The 17,027-nt window shown below is 32.6% G+C and overlaps 1 protein-coding gene across 2 annotated transcripts in view; it reads left to right on the top strand.

Moving 5' to 3' along the window:
• Positions 1 to 479: 479 nt before the first annotated feature.
• The window catches only part of LOC113523059 (Krueppel-like factor 3), a 47,838-nt gene continuing 31,290 nt past the window's right edge, over positions 480 to 17,027 (top strand). For both annotated transcript variants that reach the window (XM_052893065.1, XM_052893064.1), the window contains exons 1-4: positions 480 to 1,005; positions 2,108 to 2,349; positions 3,515 to 3,563; positions 11,137 to 11,193. In XM_052893065.1, coding sequence (XP_052749025.1) covers positions 3,552 to 3,563; positions 11,137 to 11,193 — 69 coding nt within the window. In that variant the 5' untranslated portion in view covers positions 480 to 1,005; positions 2,108 to 2,349; positions 3,515 to 3,551. The remainder of the gene's footprint in view (positions 1,006 to 2,107; positions 2,350 to 3,514; positions 3,564 to 11,136; positions 11,194 to 17,027) is intronic.

Below are 17,027 nucleotides of genomic sequence, written 5' to 3'. Positions count from 1 at the left end.
AATTACCAGTATGTTTTGTGTACAATAAAGAATAAAGAATAAAAGATTACAAGTGGTAACTAGACTTGTAAATCATTGTACCAGTAATACTAACGGATCACTGAGCATCTAAAATTTTACTCATGGATACGAGATAGGCTAAAGCTAATACTGTTAAAGTATATTGTAGTTGTATCTAGATTAACTGGAAGATTAAAAGAAACTGCGTGGGTTGTCTAGTTTATAGCCGTATAATTCAGTTATTGGTAAGAAGTGCATTGACGTAAAATGTTTTTGTCTATGTACATCGTGTCAAATAACTTGCATTAAACATGAATTACGACAAGCAATCATCCTTAACTCGAGTTGCTAAGGTCATTGTGCCACAGGTACAGTAGCAAAAAGCGGGCAGTTCGGCCTCTAAACAGTAGCGAGAACGTTTTGTATCCGTAATTGTCCCGTAATTATTATGGCATTGTACAATGCAGCAGTATTGTAGATAATCCGAGCTTCAGTACGCAAAACCGGCCGCGGCGAACGGCAGTCGGTCCTATTTTACTATCTCGCCGTTGCTTCAACAGTATTTTAGAAGGCTGCATCGGCCGAGTAGCAGCCTTTTGCGCGAAATAGAATCGGCGAATCCGAATAATACCCAATCCGAACTGTAATCAATTCCTGCACCACATCAATTAAAAAATCTTAAAAAAATAAAAGGCTATCACTTTTTGGCGGTTTCTAAACTTTTTCACCATTCTAAAATCCGACTTGTTTGAAATGTATCTATTTAACACAAGATAGTACGCAACTAAAGCGCCAGCAATAAAATCGGTTAATACAATTTTGACAGTTCTATGAGTAGATGAAAATATTTACTTTCGTGACGTGACTTTGGAAAACTTAACTTTTGTTTTAGTTATTCTTATCCTATTGAAATTACTAAGAAGTGTAAAAACGTAATTAGGTGAACAAAATAAATGTAGTGAATTGGATACGAAGGGATTTCAACTGACATTTTCTAAAATACAGGTGTGTAAATTTCACTTCCACATTTTTAGAAACGTAGCAAGGTAAATTTATTCGGCAGGATATTTGGTATTTTAGTAGGTGAATATCAACTATTCGTAGGTTTCCTGTTTAGTTCAAAGAGTATATTTTTCCTAAATTTTATAATAGGTAATCATGAACTCTTTTTAGAAGTTCCCATTATACTCCCATTTATTAGAGTTTATGATTAACTAATGGTTTCTGTTGTTTATTCTTTTTTTTTATTGAATTTATTGTCCAACTAATATGATAATACTAACGTGTTATATATCTGTTCTAATCACTATTTACATACTGTTATTCATCAACTACATAATAACTTTGTTATATCAAGACAAAAAAATAAAATATTGAGTAAAATCTGAGTTTGTACTAGCATTTAAGCTTAAATAAGTGGATAATAGTTTTTAGGAACATCAGTCAGGTAATATGCTTTTTGTCAAAAACAAATATAATCATCAAAATATGGATAAGTTTGTTCTATATAATTTGTATAATAGAAGGCAATTTTTTAAGTAATCATTTAGTAATATTAAAAATTGTCTAATTGTAATAGCTATTAATTTTATTATCATTATAAAATTAATACCTATGATCAGTTAAAATCATAATCATTAAAACATTGAAAGTCTAATAGGTATGTGAAGTAGATTAATATTATTATAATCTTAATCTACTTCACATAATATAAGAGATACTAAGAAAATATAAATATAAAATTCGTCATTAGTATCTCTGCTTACCTCTGCTTTTATTTATATAAGAGGATTAGATATTCAGATAAATTTTCTTGACAGTATGTATTGAATATCAGTCATTCTATTTCTTCTTTCATGTATTATAAAAAAGAAGATAAAATTTAATCAAAGTTCAATTTTGTTTATTAATAATTATCAGTTAATGAATAGGTAACATAAATTATTTAAGTAGTATATTTTGGAAAACACTATTATTTGCTGGTCCATCTTTAAAAGAAAAATAATTATTTAAATATATTAAAAAATACATAGTGTCATAATTATTAAATTAAAATTGAATGTATTTGTTTATTACATTATTATATTTTGTTTTTCTTTCTTTACAGATTGAAAAATGGATCATTTATGGAACAGAGCATTAGAAAACTTAGAAAAACACTTTAATTTCAATTATTATGTACTACAATAACATACAATTCATTATGTAATTAAAAATATATAATTTATGTAATTTTAGAATTCTATAATTTAAGGCCAGTATTAGATTAATTTTTTTTTTATTAAATAATAATGTTTGTTGTGCATCGAGCTTACAAGCCCGCAATACATCTACTGGAGATATTATTTTGTAAGTATGAATTGATATACAGGTAATTTATGTATGAGGTGGGTGTCCATCACCTCTAGATAAGTGGCAAACATTCTGCATGTACATTTTTGTTACTGCATCATGAAAAAGAATTATTCACTTTAAAAATACAAGTTGCTGCTATCTCGATTTATCCCTTGCATATGGTTTTTTAATAAGTGATAATGAAATAGTAACCCTACCCATGCTGTCGGTGTACACCGGTGGGGCACCAGTGAAGGATGATAGGTGAGGATGAAGCAGGTCAGTTAACCCATTATGACGAATTCAACGAGAATTGTTCATGATGGTCTCCAGGGGGAACCACATAGAGATTGACCTAATAGGACATATTGCTAGAAATGGGGCTGTCAAACTCCATTGCAACAACTTCTGTCTTTTTCTTTTTTCAAATAATGAAGTTATTTGACAAAACCAGAGACAATTAGACTTCTGACTTTTTTTATGTAAAATTTACTATGCAAATTCATAGTTTGAAATTAATATTATGTAATAACAGCTGGCCTGCCCTGTATCGCTGGGTACAAATCTTCTTTGAGAGGTTGCTATAACTAACTGGCTCACTGTCCAGGTGGTTTAATATAATACTGTACTTGTAGTATTGTTCTCCTATTTTGTTCTTGTCTTGCACTTTGCTATGTTAAGAGTATTGTTCTCTTAGTTCACTCTTGCAATAATCTGGGGATGAAATGGTGGTGACATATTCTTACTTTCTTATCACAGAAAATTCTATACAGAATGAAATAGAAAGATCTAGTTTTCCTTTTAAGGAGGATACTATAGGAAGACCAGTGAAACTGGTTTTTTTTTTTAAATGCTTTAGTCGATATACAGGATATACACTGCGTTTTTCAAGGCACTTTCTTCCACGCACAACCACTCTTTGGAATCAACTTCCAGCAGCAGTATTTTCGAACCGATACGACAACATAACCTTCAAGAAAAGAGCATATTCCTTTTTAAAAGGCCGGCAGCATACCTGCAATGCCGTTAGTGTTGTGGGTGATCATGGGCGGCGGTAGTCACTTACCACCAGGTGAGCCGCATGCTAGTTTGCCCCCTGTATTGTAAAAAACAAAAAAAAAAGAATTCTAATGAAATGATTAACCTTATATTATTTATGTAAATTCAATTCTGTTTTCAGTTAACAAGACACCATTGTGGTGACACGAAGGCCCTTGATGGTGTCGATGGTGAGTTCTTTATATCATCACTTGTAAATCATTGATATTAAATTAAATGAATGTGGAATGGTACATTTACCGCCTATTTATGCTAATGTTATATAATGACTGGGTATCAGTGGTAGAGGAAACGATAAGGGAGTCTAAACGTTCGTATTCACTAAGAATTAGTCATGGTGCTTTCTAAGTGGAACCGCTTGGGGATTGACCTGATAGAGTATATTCTTAAGAATAGGCGTTAGACCCCATTACAAAAAATTCTCATCAATTTTACGACGCTAACGGATTTTTTTTTATTAATTTTAAAGCTGTGCACATCCTTTACCATATTTGAACTAGTTTTTTTATCGTATCATTAGAGCTATCGCTTCATTAGTCACCTATCAATAATAAATTAATAGAACGTTATTAATACGAGTCTTACACGTTCTTGGTTAATTTTTTTTTATAATCAGAGATTCTTTTGGAATGCCACTATGAACTACACATTGCATTAACTTGTCTGCAATTAGATTAAAAATGCGTCTTTAAATCGTCTCACGATGGGTTCGTATTGACGACCTTCCCTATACAAGTTGCATTTGAATAAGGTCAGTAAAGAGGTCGCGGCGTGCGCGTCTATTAATCAAAGTATTGCGACACGCCCGTTCTGATCATGCGCGAGCGCTTCTTCTGTGGAGAAAACAAAATTATAATAAATATCAAACATTTATCAAAACATTTATGGCATAGAAACTGACGGCCCATGTACATCACAGAAGACGCATAATACCTGTCTTGCGTTACCATTTCTAAGGACGAACATATTATGCCTCTGTCCATTATTATTTGACTAGCAATCCCTTAAAACTGAAACGCAGCCATGTAGGCACAGCTGTTTTCGGCCGAAACACTGATACAACAGAGGTATCTATGTAGATGACTTTATATGAAGTCAACCTCTAGTGATTATAGATACCTAATAGTACTCCCTCTAGCATGCATGTATTCAAGCATGATGCTAGAAGGAGATTTTTTTATTTCTATGATATCATGTAAAAAAGGGAAAACTGGAGGTAAAAATCTGTGCTTAGCCACCTGACCAACGTGGTTTATTAGGCTCCCATTCTCGTTTTATAGGGAGAGACCAGTACCATACATATATTCGGATAAAGAAACTTCAATGAAATATATTGCAGAGAGTCTGTAGAAGTAGGTGATTCAGGACTGCTCTTAATACTGCCTAAAAACTCCTTAAATTACCACCAGTAATCCTGGGTAGTATTTTTTGATTAAACATTTGAAATTGAAGTTAGCTGAATGTAAAACTAATATTATATCTATATAAAATTAAAAAACGGAAAAAATTGAGTATCTAACCAAAATTTTTTTGTTGTATTGTGACCTGTTTTTTTGGTGAAAAAGTTCAATTTAATAAGTAGTATCTCCTTAAGACGATTCTAAACATTTCGACTGTACTCTATAAAATAGACTTGTCAATCAATGGAGAATTAATGAAACTATTAACAAATCATATAATAACTATTATAAAACTAAACTGTAATAAAAATAACGTCACAATAGACCCAGCCCAAAATATCCAGATTTTATTAATGTTACTAAAGAACACGATATCAACTAAAGATGGAGAAATCGCGATATTACATTTTTCCTTTGGAAAGGCTTCTGGACGTATTTCGTTTATAAGATACAAATGAAAGAAAATATTGTATACTGCTAATCCATCACTTAAATCGTTTCAACATGATTGAGTAATAAAAAACTTTACAAACTTTCACATTTATCATATTTGTAGGATACATAGAAGGATCCCTCACTAGATTAATTTAACTAGCGGTTAACTGGTTTTTTACTACATAACCTTTAACGCAAATTGCTATCAAGCTAACTGTACCGGATCAAATTTGCCGGTGGTATCGTGACCTTGCTGAGTTTAGGGTACAATTTTTCGTTCGTAGATGTCGCGTAAAATACTCACAAGAAATAAAAAGAAAAAAGGTCACAATGACAACTACGTTTTTGAATATTGTTAAATATTCAATACCATGTTTAAAAATAATTTAAAATGCATACCGCGTAAACGAATCCTGAGTAATAAAATGGAAAAAAATAATAGGACAACATAATTCTATCAGAACTCGATTCGACTGGTTTCGAACATCGTTAAAAAAAGAGATTGTTCAATTTACTATCCTACTCACCTAGACAAATGTAAATTGTTCAATAGATGCGCTAATAAAACGAGATATCAGACATCGCTATCTCATTGTATCTCATATATTTGCTAGCGACAACGATTCCATCAATAGATTCGTTTGTCACTTTTCTATAAGGGCTATAGGTACTCCTTCAGAGTTTCGTAGTGAACAATCTAACTGGAAACGCATTTAGTATGGATAGTTGTAGGATAAGCTTTCGAATCCTATCGGATCGAGTTCTATTTAAAGATTCATTGAAGTTTTATCAGGTGGGCCGTATGCTTGTTTGCCACCTCAGTGGTATATAGTTTCCTCAATAAGGGGTAGAATCCTCTGCAGGTATTTTTTAGTGTATATTATATGATGTCTTTGGAAATTAGTATAAATAACAATCGATTTATTTATTCATTGATTCTGATTATTAATTGAATAATTATTCGCTGAACTTGGACTCTCCCATAGACTGCCATAAGCAACGATCCTTAATCACCTGCATCCAATGACTTCTTTTAGATAGCAACATATTTGAGGCCGTCGCTTCATCTAAGTTACTACTAGGTCGCAACTTCTATTGATTTATAAATGAACTATTTGTAACCCGCGGCCTAGCCTGCATGGAATAGTATATAAAATATTTTATATCTTACGATATGAGTATAATCTGTGTACTAAATTTCATTCGAAGTTTTTTAGTAGATTTTGCGTGAAAGAGTACCAGACATCCTTCCGTACTCAAACATTTTCACGAATATTTTAGTAGTAGGATTGTTATTTAACTAAGATTTTTTTCCCATAATCTGTTTTAATAGAATGTTGTGAAAAGGTAATCAAGTTTTATTGTAATTATTATTACCGACTACCGACTTCAAATATAAGGAGGTTTTCAATTCCATTGTATTTTTTTTTTAAGTTTAACAATCAAAAAAACATCCGTAACTCCGTCAGATCTAAACCGATTTCGAAAATTATTTTTTTATCTGAAATGTTATAATGGCAACAAAGGGGGGGGGGTATCATAGGCAAAACAATATATTCTGTTATGTCCATGGTACTGCTCATGTTTATAGTGCGACGGTTACCACTATCCATCAGGTGGGCCGTCAACTTGTTTGCCATTTTAAGTAGCATAAAAAAAATACAGATTGGTCCTATAGAAATTTTATAAAAATCTGTTCAGTAACTTAATTTTTTAATCAAAACAACTAGTTTTGGCACAATTGAAGTCGTTTATTACTGTGAGACACAATCTTTAATTATTATTTGGATTACTATTTGCTATCAGCAAACTGTCTCTTGATCGGGACAGTTTTTTTTTGTTTACATTTTCATTAGTTCCATTGAAACGGAAATTCCATACTGTGGTCTTAATTACAGTAATTCCTGGATAAAGTTATAGAATAAAATCAGTAGTTACTTGCCTTGGCAGGCTGATCTGCTATAAAATACTGTTCAGGGTAAACCGCGAGAGCATCCTCGCTTCATTGGGTGAAGGTCATATCGAAATGGCTTAATGTCTTAGGAAGTGTTAGTGTTACTGTCACTCATTCGATGCTGTTTATTAACCTCGTAAGGACCTTTGGCTCTTACAAACAAGCGGGCGCGGCTTTGAACAATTGAATAGTCTATCGATTATTCCCGTCATTCCGTTTTAGACATGCGCTTTCTTATTGTTTGCTGAAAGTTTCACTGGTAGTATTTTTAGTAGGTATCTACTTTTTTTTTTTGTAGTAAACCAGTAATTATTTTATCTTTATAATTTACAAAAATATAATAAGAGATATATAAAAGCAACATTTTGAGACTCAGTCTAGAGGGTAAGAAGCAATTCAAGTAGTATCATCTTTAAAACATGAGTTTTGGTTACTATTATCCAACTTCGGACCGTTCGGACGCATCTTAATTCAGAATCTTAAGAACTTGAGCGCGTTATATATCTTTCCACATACTCTGCCGTAAAAAAATTGCAATTTTTTCAAGATTTGACGAGGAAAAAGGGCGTAGAACCGATTTTTGCAATCACACAGAATATTTTTAAAAAAGAGTCCTAAGGCAATTTCTAAGGTTTCTTGCCATTCTCTTATAGTAAAAAAATATTTTTCTCAACTAAAGAACGAATTATATCGTGATAGTGTCAATATTATGTTGTTACCATCACGAATGTAAATAATGTCGATTGCAAATGGAATTATCAAAATATTGGCGAAGATATTATATCACAACACGAACTTTTTATTATCGAACGAGTTTATCAAAATACAAAACCAGACGAAAACTTAATGTTTAACATTTAGATTAATTTGGCATTTACAATAAGAAGGATGTTTTCTTGTCTATGACATGAGATATTATTATGATTTACGAGTTAATAGTTGTTAATATCGATGTAACGTACGAAAAATAAATATCAAACCATTAGAAAGTGTTGTTGCCGTGGGAACTAGTGGGAGTTAGTATATCTAATGCAATCGACGCGATGTCCTTCTGTCAGAATGTATACAATTTATTATATTACTTGTTGCCTGCTTCATATTTCATCGACAATTTCTATACTAACTTTCCCCTTTTTTATCATTATTTAAATCCTTATAGTCACCTACATGTATGTGATACTAAGTATAAGGAAGTCCTGTGCAAATTTTCATGTTAATTGACTAGTCTATTCGTGTTGGGTGTTATGTTTTGGGAACGTCAAAATGACGTGTTTTTTTATTTGAATATTTGTTCCATGTATTGAGCTTATATCCATTTTATTCGTACGCTCACTCAGTAAACGACACCCCCTTAGTCAGTCAATAACTAAACCGCCATAAACTAAAATTTCATCCCAACCATCTGGACGAGTGGCGGTCTTCCACCGTGCGTTTTTTAAGGCACTTTCTTCCACGCATTACTACTCTTTGGAATTAACTTCCAGTAGCAGTATTTCCGAACCGATATGATGACGCATAACCTTCAAGAAAAGAGCCTTTTTAAAAGGCCAGCAGCACACCTGCAATGCCGTTGGTGTTGTGGGTGATCATGGGCGGCGGTAGTCACTTGCTATCAGTTGAGCCGCATGTTCGTATGCCCCCTGTGTTGTAAAAAAAATAATATATAAATTTTTTTATGTAGAAAGAATACGATAAGAAGATGTAACTGAATAATTAGGTATAATCAATAATCCAGCGATATTTATTTATTTCGTCATTTATACACCGATTTGTAAATTCTAAAAGGATAAGAAAAAAATTTTTCAAATTGATACTTTTAGATCTAATTTATAAAAAAATTGCCAAAATCGGGTCAGTTTTGCAATCGAGTCGGTGTTTTATTTTTAAATATAATTTTAAAATATTACTTTTATACATATCATAAGATAACATACTTAAGTCGAGTTAAAAATAAAGAATTACTCAATTAGCATGTGTTTTTTTATATATACATGTTACGCGATACCTTCGCTAATTCTAAACTGATTTCAATAGGTATTTTTATTCAGTCGACAGGGCTTTCTTTCTTTAATTATATGTTAATTTAAACAACAATCAGTTGTTCTCTTTTGCAAGTAAAATTAACCTGTCTATCTACCAATTTACTAATCATATTGTTACGTGTTCAGTATCCATTAGTTTTCCAATAATACAGGTTTGGCCTCATTATGAGATGACCGGAAACGTGATGAAACTTATTTAATTTCGTAATGTTTCCGGCAATCCATACGTATATGTGATCTGCATAGAACAAAGTATGATTTCCTGAATCCTGACTATGATATATCAATGCATAAAACACACCTTTGTGTTATTTCATAGTGTAGAAAGATTTCATAGGGTAACAATGATACAGCAAATTAAAATAGTTTTTAAAAATGTACGAAAACTGATATAGGAAGTTTACTAATACTGTAGACCATATAGCTATGCCAATTAAATTCCGAGAAGGTAAAATGATGCCAAGATCCATGGAAGTCATAAATTTTAATAGGTAATAGTTTACTTTTTTATTCTCATTTGGTATTAATCGTCGACATGAACAGTAATATAATGAGAATATTATCTATTTTTGTAGTCGATTTTTTTAAAACTCATATGTAAATATTTATAGGATAAATTATTGATATACTTTTACAATAATCTTTATGTTCAGCTCTATAGTTTCCATAGTTCCCTAATAAAATAAGGAGTATGTACATACTGAAAACTTCAGTAGATCGGCATATGTCGATTGTCCATTTCGAATTCAGGATGACCACATTCGCTGTCCTTGTCAGTCGCAAATAAAATTAGAATGTGTAACAGGGACGTGCGAAGTCACGCTCGGTAACTGTAGCGTGGGAACGTAACATTTGGCGCTTTCACCGCTGGACTGCAGCGGTTGGCGTCCGAAAGTGTTGCGTGTTGCCTTGGTGAAGTCTAAATATGGCTAGGTTGCCTTAATTTAAGGAGGCGAGGGGAGGTTATAGAGAATAGTGCGTATGGCATAGGGTTGGCACATTCGTTGTATTTGGTAATCATATATAGGGTTGTCAATTTATTGTAGATAATTTGAGCAAATATTACAAGTTAATCAAAGGAACAAAAAATTAAAACCATGTTTTACTATAAATGATAAGAAAGCCGGTTCATTATTGGTAATATATAAGAGGCACTTATCTATCTTCACACTAGAACTCTTACAGGATAATTAGAGTGGGATAAAGGTTTCCATTAATATCTCTTCATACAAATCATTTTACGTATACTCGCCGATATTCTCGTTCTTGATACCTCACCTTCGGGTTATGTAAGCGATGCTATGGACTTAATGTATATAGGCGACAGTTGTCACATTCCATCAGGTGGTCCGTCAGCTTGTTTGTCATTCCTAATAGTGTGTCGAAACAGTGACAGCTTGGTAGATGGAATGCGCTTGATTGCGATCTGCAGGTCTCTAGTTCGAATCCACTTTTAAACCACCAAATTTCAAATTCGTCTATGAATCGTGAATAAACACACACATCACATTTTTAGAGATATTATAAATACGTAATCCATCTTCGGCTATGATACCTTAGAGACCTTCATGAATAACGAAGCCAAATTAAAATTAACATCAGTAGACGATTGTATCTTTACACCTTTTTTGTAAACTTGAAAAAAGAGGAGGTTTGCAATTAATCTGTATTTTTTTTACTTTCTTGCTATTTGTGTTAAATCGAACCACAATTCTGCCTATTGCAATAAATCATAAACAAAGTTCAGGTTACGCACTACAATTCCGCGTTCTAAATTGAACTATTTTCAATCGATCCACGAAGAATCTCGTCTTTTCGTTGGTATGTTTTGAAACAATTGAAGTAGTTTTTTTTTTTTTTTTTATAAGGAGCACAATGTACTTGCTAGTAAACAAGATTAATCTTGTTTCAGGATGAGAGGGAAGGCGCTAGGCGCCGGGGAGGTGCTGTGCTGCCTGCAACTGTCGAGGTAAATACTTGGTTTTGTTTACACTGCCGTGTCTTTGCCGAGATCTTTTTTTCGGAGCGATTTACGACACTTTTGATCTCCCCTGTAACTTCATTGTGGATAAAATAAGAAGGATAAAATTTTAGTGATCAAGAGAACATATGGACTTATGTTCAGCGCTGGACAGTTATCAAATGATGAATGATGATTACATTATAATAACACAGCATGTGTAAGACTTAGCACTAAACATAAACAAAATATCTTATCATACACATGTGTATGTTAAAAACTTGTTGTTTTATTAATTTTCATTTGTTTTTGTTTGTACCCGCAAAAACAGCGCACACAAAGTACGTTCCAATGTATTTCTCACAAGTTCCCATAGTTTTCAATTTCCGATTGCTGGATCTTGATCTAGATTATAGCGGATTAAGTTTATAGCCGCTAAATTAGCCGACATCTGAGATGTATCGATAGGCTCCTAGGTACGATCTAACTGTCCGCTGTTGTATACAATAATTAATTGCAGACTCGTTTCTCTTATTACAAAAGTTACAATTTATACTAGCGACCTGTCGCGGCTTCGCACGGTTTTATTTTAGTAAAATACAGCCTTTACTGCTCGTTGTTAATACGGCCATTTCTAAGGTGCCATTTCTCTAAATTTATCGCTTAATGTAATATTTTATTTGATAATTACGAGTTATTACTGTTTTATTAGCCGTGTATGTCCTGACAGAATAGGCTATCTCTTTCATTCCTGTAAGTGTCGTAAGAGGCGACTAAGGGAACTTATGGTAGCGGGGTGGACAGCAGCGTCCTCTTAAAATATCACCAAAAGTCAAACTGCGATTGTCATCCCGCTTACAAAGCGTGACATCTACTAGTAAAACTCCCTTATAGGGGAGGTTATGTTCAGCAGTGGACAGTTAACGGTTGATACATACTTACAACAATTGTTTTATGGGTTATCATAAACTAAAGTTATAATAATTTTCACTTAAATCTATTACAAAATTAGTTTATATTAGTTCTTACAATAAGATTTCGCTGCGGTATCAAATTTTAATTTTAGAGATAGGTTTAGGGAAATAGCGCTATATTATTGTAACTTTTTACAGGTAAAAGAATTTTTAAAGTCGAATAATCTTTTTAAAGTTACATTACAAAGAAAAAAAATCTTTCGTTGCCTTTGTCAACTTTGTAATTAATATCGATCGAGTTCCTAAGTGAAGTCTACTTACACTTTTTTAAATGTTTATATTAGTACTAGTAGTATATTGTATTTTTTTTATGCAATTTATTTATTTGTTCATGTTGCATGCCAAACTACCTGAATGTTAAGGCTACCCAAAAATATTTCCTTTAATATTCGTAATTATTTATACAATAGTTCAATTGATTTTTATATAATTGATTAAATAATTCTAAACTGGTTTTGATTGTTCTATTTTAATAGAAGCCAATCGTAGTAATTTTGTCACTATTGAAGTTGTTTTTTAGAACATTATCTTGAATTATTTAAATGTCGCAAATGTTCGTAGGTACGATAATATTCTTTATTAGCTCAAACGAGTCAATCTTCTTCATTAGATAGACAATTACACAATAACATTATTTAACTATATAATAATTTCTCAGAAAATTATATTAGAATTTAGTAATGTTAGTGTAGCAACACTAGCCCAGAGCTATCATCAGATAAGTGACAAATCAATGGATCAATTAAATGATACCTTACCTATTTGGTATAGGGCTGTTCAATGAGACCATTTTATATAAGTTGTAGACATTATTAATGCCTTAGGCTCTATTGAACGATATCTAGATCATTAGCATCCTTTTATGGTAGAATACCAGTGAAATTAAATATTTTCCCCCAAGGAAACATAGGTCGGAAAACGACAATATTTATTTCTTTCAACTTCTCAAAGGTTGACTGTAAGAGATTGATCTATAAGTCCGCCATTGTATGTTCAATATTTTTCAATATAATTTAATATCTTGACTATACTCCAGTACAGGGTATTATATACGTATATGACTTAACGCCATCGTCACATTTTGACCATCCTACTTCTCGCCATAGAGCTACAGTTCACCCTCATTTCTTGGGTACGTGGCATACAATTACTGTCCGTGCATCCTGTTCATTTCTACCTCGTATATTTTAGTCGTGGAATGAGCTCAAGTCTTTAGTTTTCCTCTGACAATGTAATATTTGGAATTTAAAAAAACGTGCCTACAAATATTTAAAAGCCCGGCAACGCACAAGCAACTTCTCTCGTATTGCAAGTGATCATGGGCAATCTTAGTCGCTAATAATAAAGAAAAGCTCGTATTTCTATTTATCTTCACGCCAGTTCTCCTAAACGAGTGGCAAACGAATCCATCGATGGAATTGTTATCGTAAACGAGTTCATAAGTTCGAATGAACATGGGACGTTGCCAGCTCACTCTATCTCATTGTCTCGCTAGTCATAACGATTCCATTGATAGTTCTTACTACTTGTGTAGAGGGCCAGGCCCTCTGTAGAATAGAGTGAATCACTTGCTACGTTTATATATGCGTCTCTTACATTCCCTTTGCGTGCAGATACCGAAGATTCTTGACCTCTCTATTAAGCAGGTTACGATCTATTTGATCATGATAAATTGGTCTAGATTTTTCCGAAAAAAAAAAACCTCGATAACTACACTTTAAGATGATTTATTTTAAGATATTTCTCAATCTTTATTGTGTTATAATTATTTTTGCAATGCGCAGCAAAACCTTGTGTAGTCAGACTTATATTAACAGCCCTATCTATTCAAATAGGTATGTCTAACAAACCGTCCACATTGCAATCTATTACGTTTGTACCATTTTGCAATGCATTGATTCGGTGATAGGACATTATGGTATATTTCACCATCAGAATTCTCTATGTGTAGCCTAAAATTGTCTCTGGTATTTATTGCTAGAGAAATGTAAAACTTGTTGTGTAATGCTTTAGATATTTGAGCAGTTGTTTCTATTCACGCGGATCTAATGCGAAATTAACTCTGAAATATTCATTGATCAGATGATATTTTTCAATACATTCAAAAAGTTTTTGCATAGAATCAATTGTAGATGTTATATGGGAATTTATGAACTAAATCTATGTTGTTACCAGATAAACAAGATTTACATATTTTCCTCCTTTTTTAACTTAATTAATGATCAGGATAATTTTACTGTTGACATTTATAAAAGTATCGACAGTTCAATTATCTGTCAGTGATTAATTACAAAAATTATACAAAATCGTTGCGGTTATCTCGAAACTATGATACTGCTCATGTCTTTAGGCGACTGTTACCACTTTCCATAAGGGATGGTTCCATATTTAAAGACTTTACGCCTTTGCTAACATAATTCCATTATTTCTCGTTACTGAAGGGTTTTCCAAAAATCATCTATAATGTATAGATTTTGCTATGCTTTGATTGTCAGTCAACTTATTCGTCTTTCTATTTGTTTAAACAACTTCTAAAAGAAGACTACTTAATTATCCTGAATTTTTTTTATTTATATGCATTTTACGCGGTTATCTTATCTCTATTTCATTATTGGCAAATTTTTTTAATATTTTTTATGAGATACTGAGATTCACTCGGTTTTACTATTAAATCACTATAGAAGAATAATGGTTTATGGTATCTGTCATTTTTCATAAAAGCATATCTAAGGTACTTACTATCAGGTGTAAAGAATTATATTGAATCAGAATCAATGAGCGTGAATGTGAAGATCATTAGGATTCCTTCAGACTTGCGAGTTACATCTTAACGAAATATGCCCAACTAATTAAAAAAAAAAAAAACCTCGTTTTCACGTCGTATAAAAAGTGGAAATAATTTCCACGTGTCTGATTGGCTTGGGGCGTGGCAGGCAAGGTGAGCCAAGCAGCCATTGCATAACACCGACCATCCTAACTGCAATGCACGCAATGCCGTTGAAATATTGGAAACCACTGTTACTCGCGAAACACTATTTCCTCGTGAATGAATCCAGGTTTTTACTATGAACAAAAACGTTGACAGTTCGTTCGGCGGTACGCTTGATTGCGGTCTGAGGGTTTTGAGTATGAAATTAAAATATGAATGTGGCTTCGTGTTTCATAGGGCATGTTAAGTTGTATTATAAATCAAATTAGAATGTATCATATTTTTGTAATACCTTTAGTGGGCTTTACCTATATGATAATATTACGTACTTATGACAGAAGCTTTATAGCTTCATATCAATTATTATTTCGATAATTTCAGTATGTTTTATTTTATCTTTTGAAGTGTTTTTATTCAAATCCTTTGAATACCTGAGTAAGGTTTTGGCCAAACTCTGCCTGCATAAGAACCTTTATTCCACTTACATTTTAATCACCAAGCAGCGATTAGTATGACTTTATTTCATGATGTTTTGATTCCATATCGTCTGTTACGTTACCTTTGCAAACTGCATTAAAAATATCGTTAAATAGTATAAAAATATCGCTGTCTCTGTCTGTCCTTACTTCTAAACCACACATTACTACCACGTTTAACTTCTATTTAGATAATTTTAACGGAAGGTTTATTGTACAATTTGCACCCATGTGAAGCCGGAGCCGGATACTAGTAATTGATAATAACTACTCAATAATATTTATCTTCCATTTCGTAAGAATCATGTCACAGAATAGATATTACAAGTACAATTTCATATAGGTACTCCTGCGATTTTAGTGCGAATAATATCGGGCGTGGCGTCGCTGCACGACCGCGGCGTTTACGCAACGGACAGCCGGTTGCACGACTCATCTTCAATTAAAACTGTTATAGTGAGGCTTCACTGCTAGCGGGAGTTCTAGGTCACGTTGGATTCTTTTTAAAGTATAGAATACTAAAAGGAAGGAACTTTTACAACAATGGCCCAAACAAAACTAACTACTTGAATTGCTGGATGATTCATTTCTACCGGAATTTGTAGGCCTTTGGGTTTTGTATAAGGGTGACAATTATTATCTATCCTAAATGGATTGTGCGCCTTTTTTATCCGACTGCCAAAGAGAGAAATATTTTTTTGTTGTACTTATCATGTATTTCTATATTCTGTGGGAGTATTGTACCGTTTAATATTTAATTTAATATTAATAAATATATATATATATTTTTTTTAACTTCGTCATAGTATGGAAATCTAGATTATATTTATTTATTTCTTATTGCATTCCATAATATAATTAGTAGATAACATTTCAATTATAAAATACAGTATGCGAATAAAAGAAAGCAAATAGAATTATAGAAAGAATAAAACGGTATTTAAAATAGAAAAAAAATAAATTATGTGTGTGAGTGAGAAATAGTAAAAAATGTGATTGCATTAGAAAAGTCACGAAGTTCTAAACTTGCAAATATATATGGGGGAAAAATAAAATATATTTTGGTAGTTTTTTGACATCAAGAGACAACCTCCTTTGCAGGAGTACTAGTAGTTATTTTTTTGAGATTGTCACGTCCACTTGTTATGGAATACAGATGTGATCGCGTGTATGAAGAACCGGGCGTGGCGCTGCTTCACAACCATAGATTGTACAAGTATTTACGCAACATACAGTTACAGTTGCACAAATCATCTTCAATTAAAACCATCATTAGTAAGGTCTCAGTATTAGCGGAAAGACTATATGTGTAACTTTTTTAAACATGTTTCTAATTTTTTGGTAACCTTTTTTAAGCGCTTCTAAGAAAAGGCGGTTCCCAATTTACTGGTAATATTTTGTATATGATAACATTTACAAAATATTACCAGCAAATTGGGAAAAAAATAATGTCCAATCACATTT

Source organism: Galleria mellonella, unplaced genomic scaffold (genome assembly GCF_026898425.1).
Source record: "Galleria mellonella isolate WM207_F2 unplaced genomic scaffold, CSIRO_AGI_GalMel_v1 utg172, whole genome shotgun sequence".
Lineage (NCBI taxonomy): Eukaryota > Metazoa > Arthropoda > Insecta > Lepidoptera > Pyralidae > Galleria > Galleria mellonella.
The sequence above is the reverse complement of the archived record's forward strand: the minus strand, read 5'-3'. Positions and strand labels throughout refer to the sequence as shown.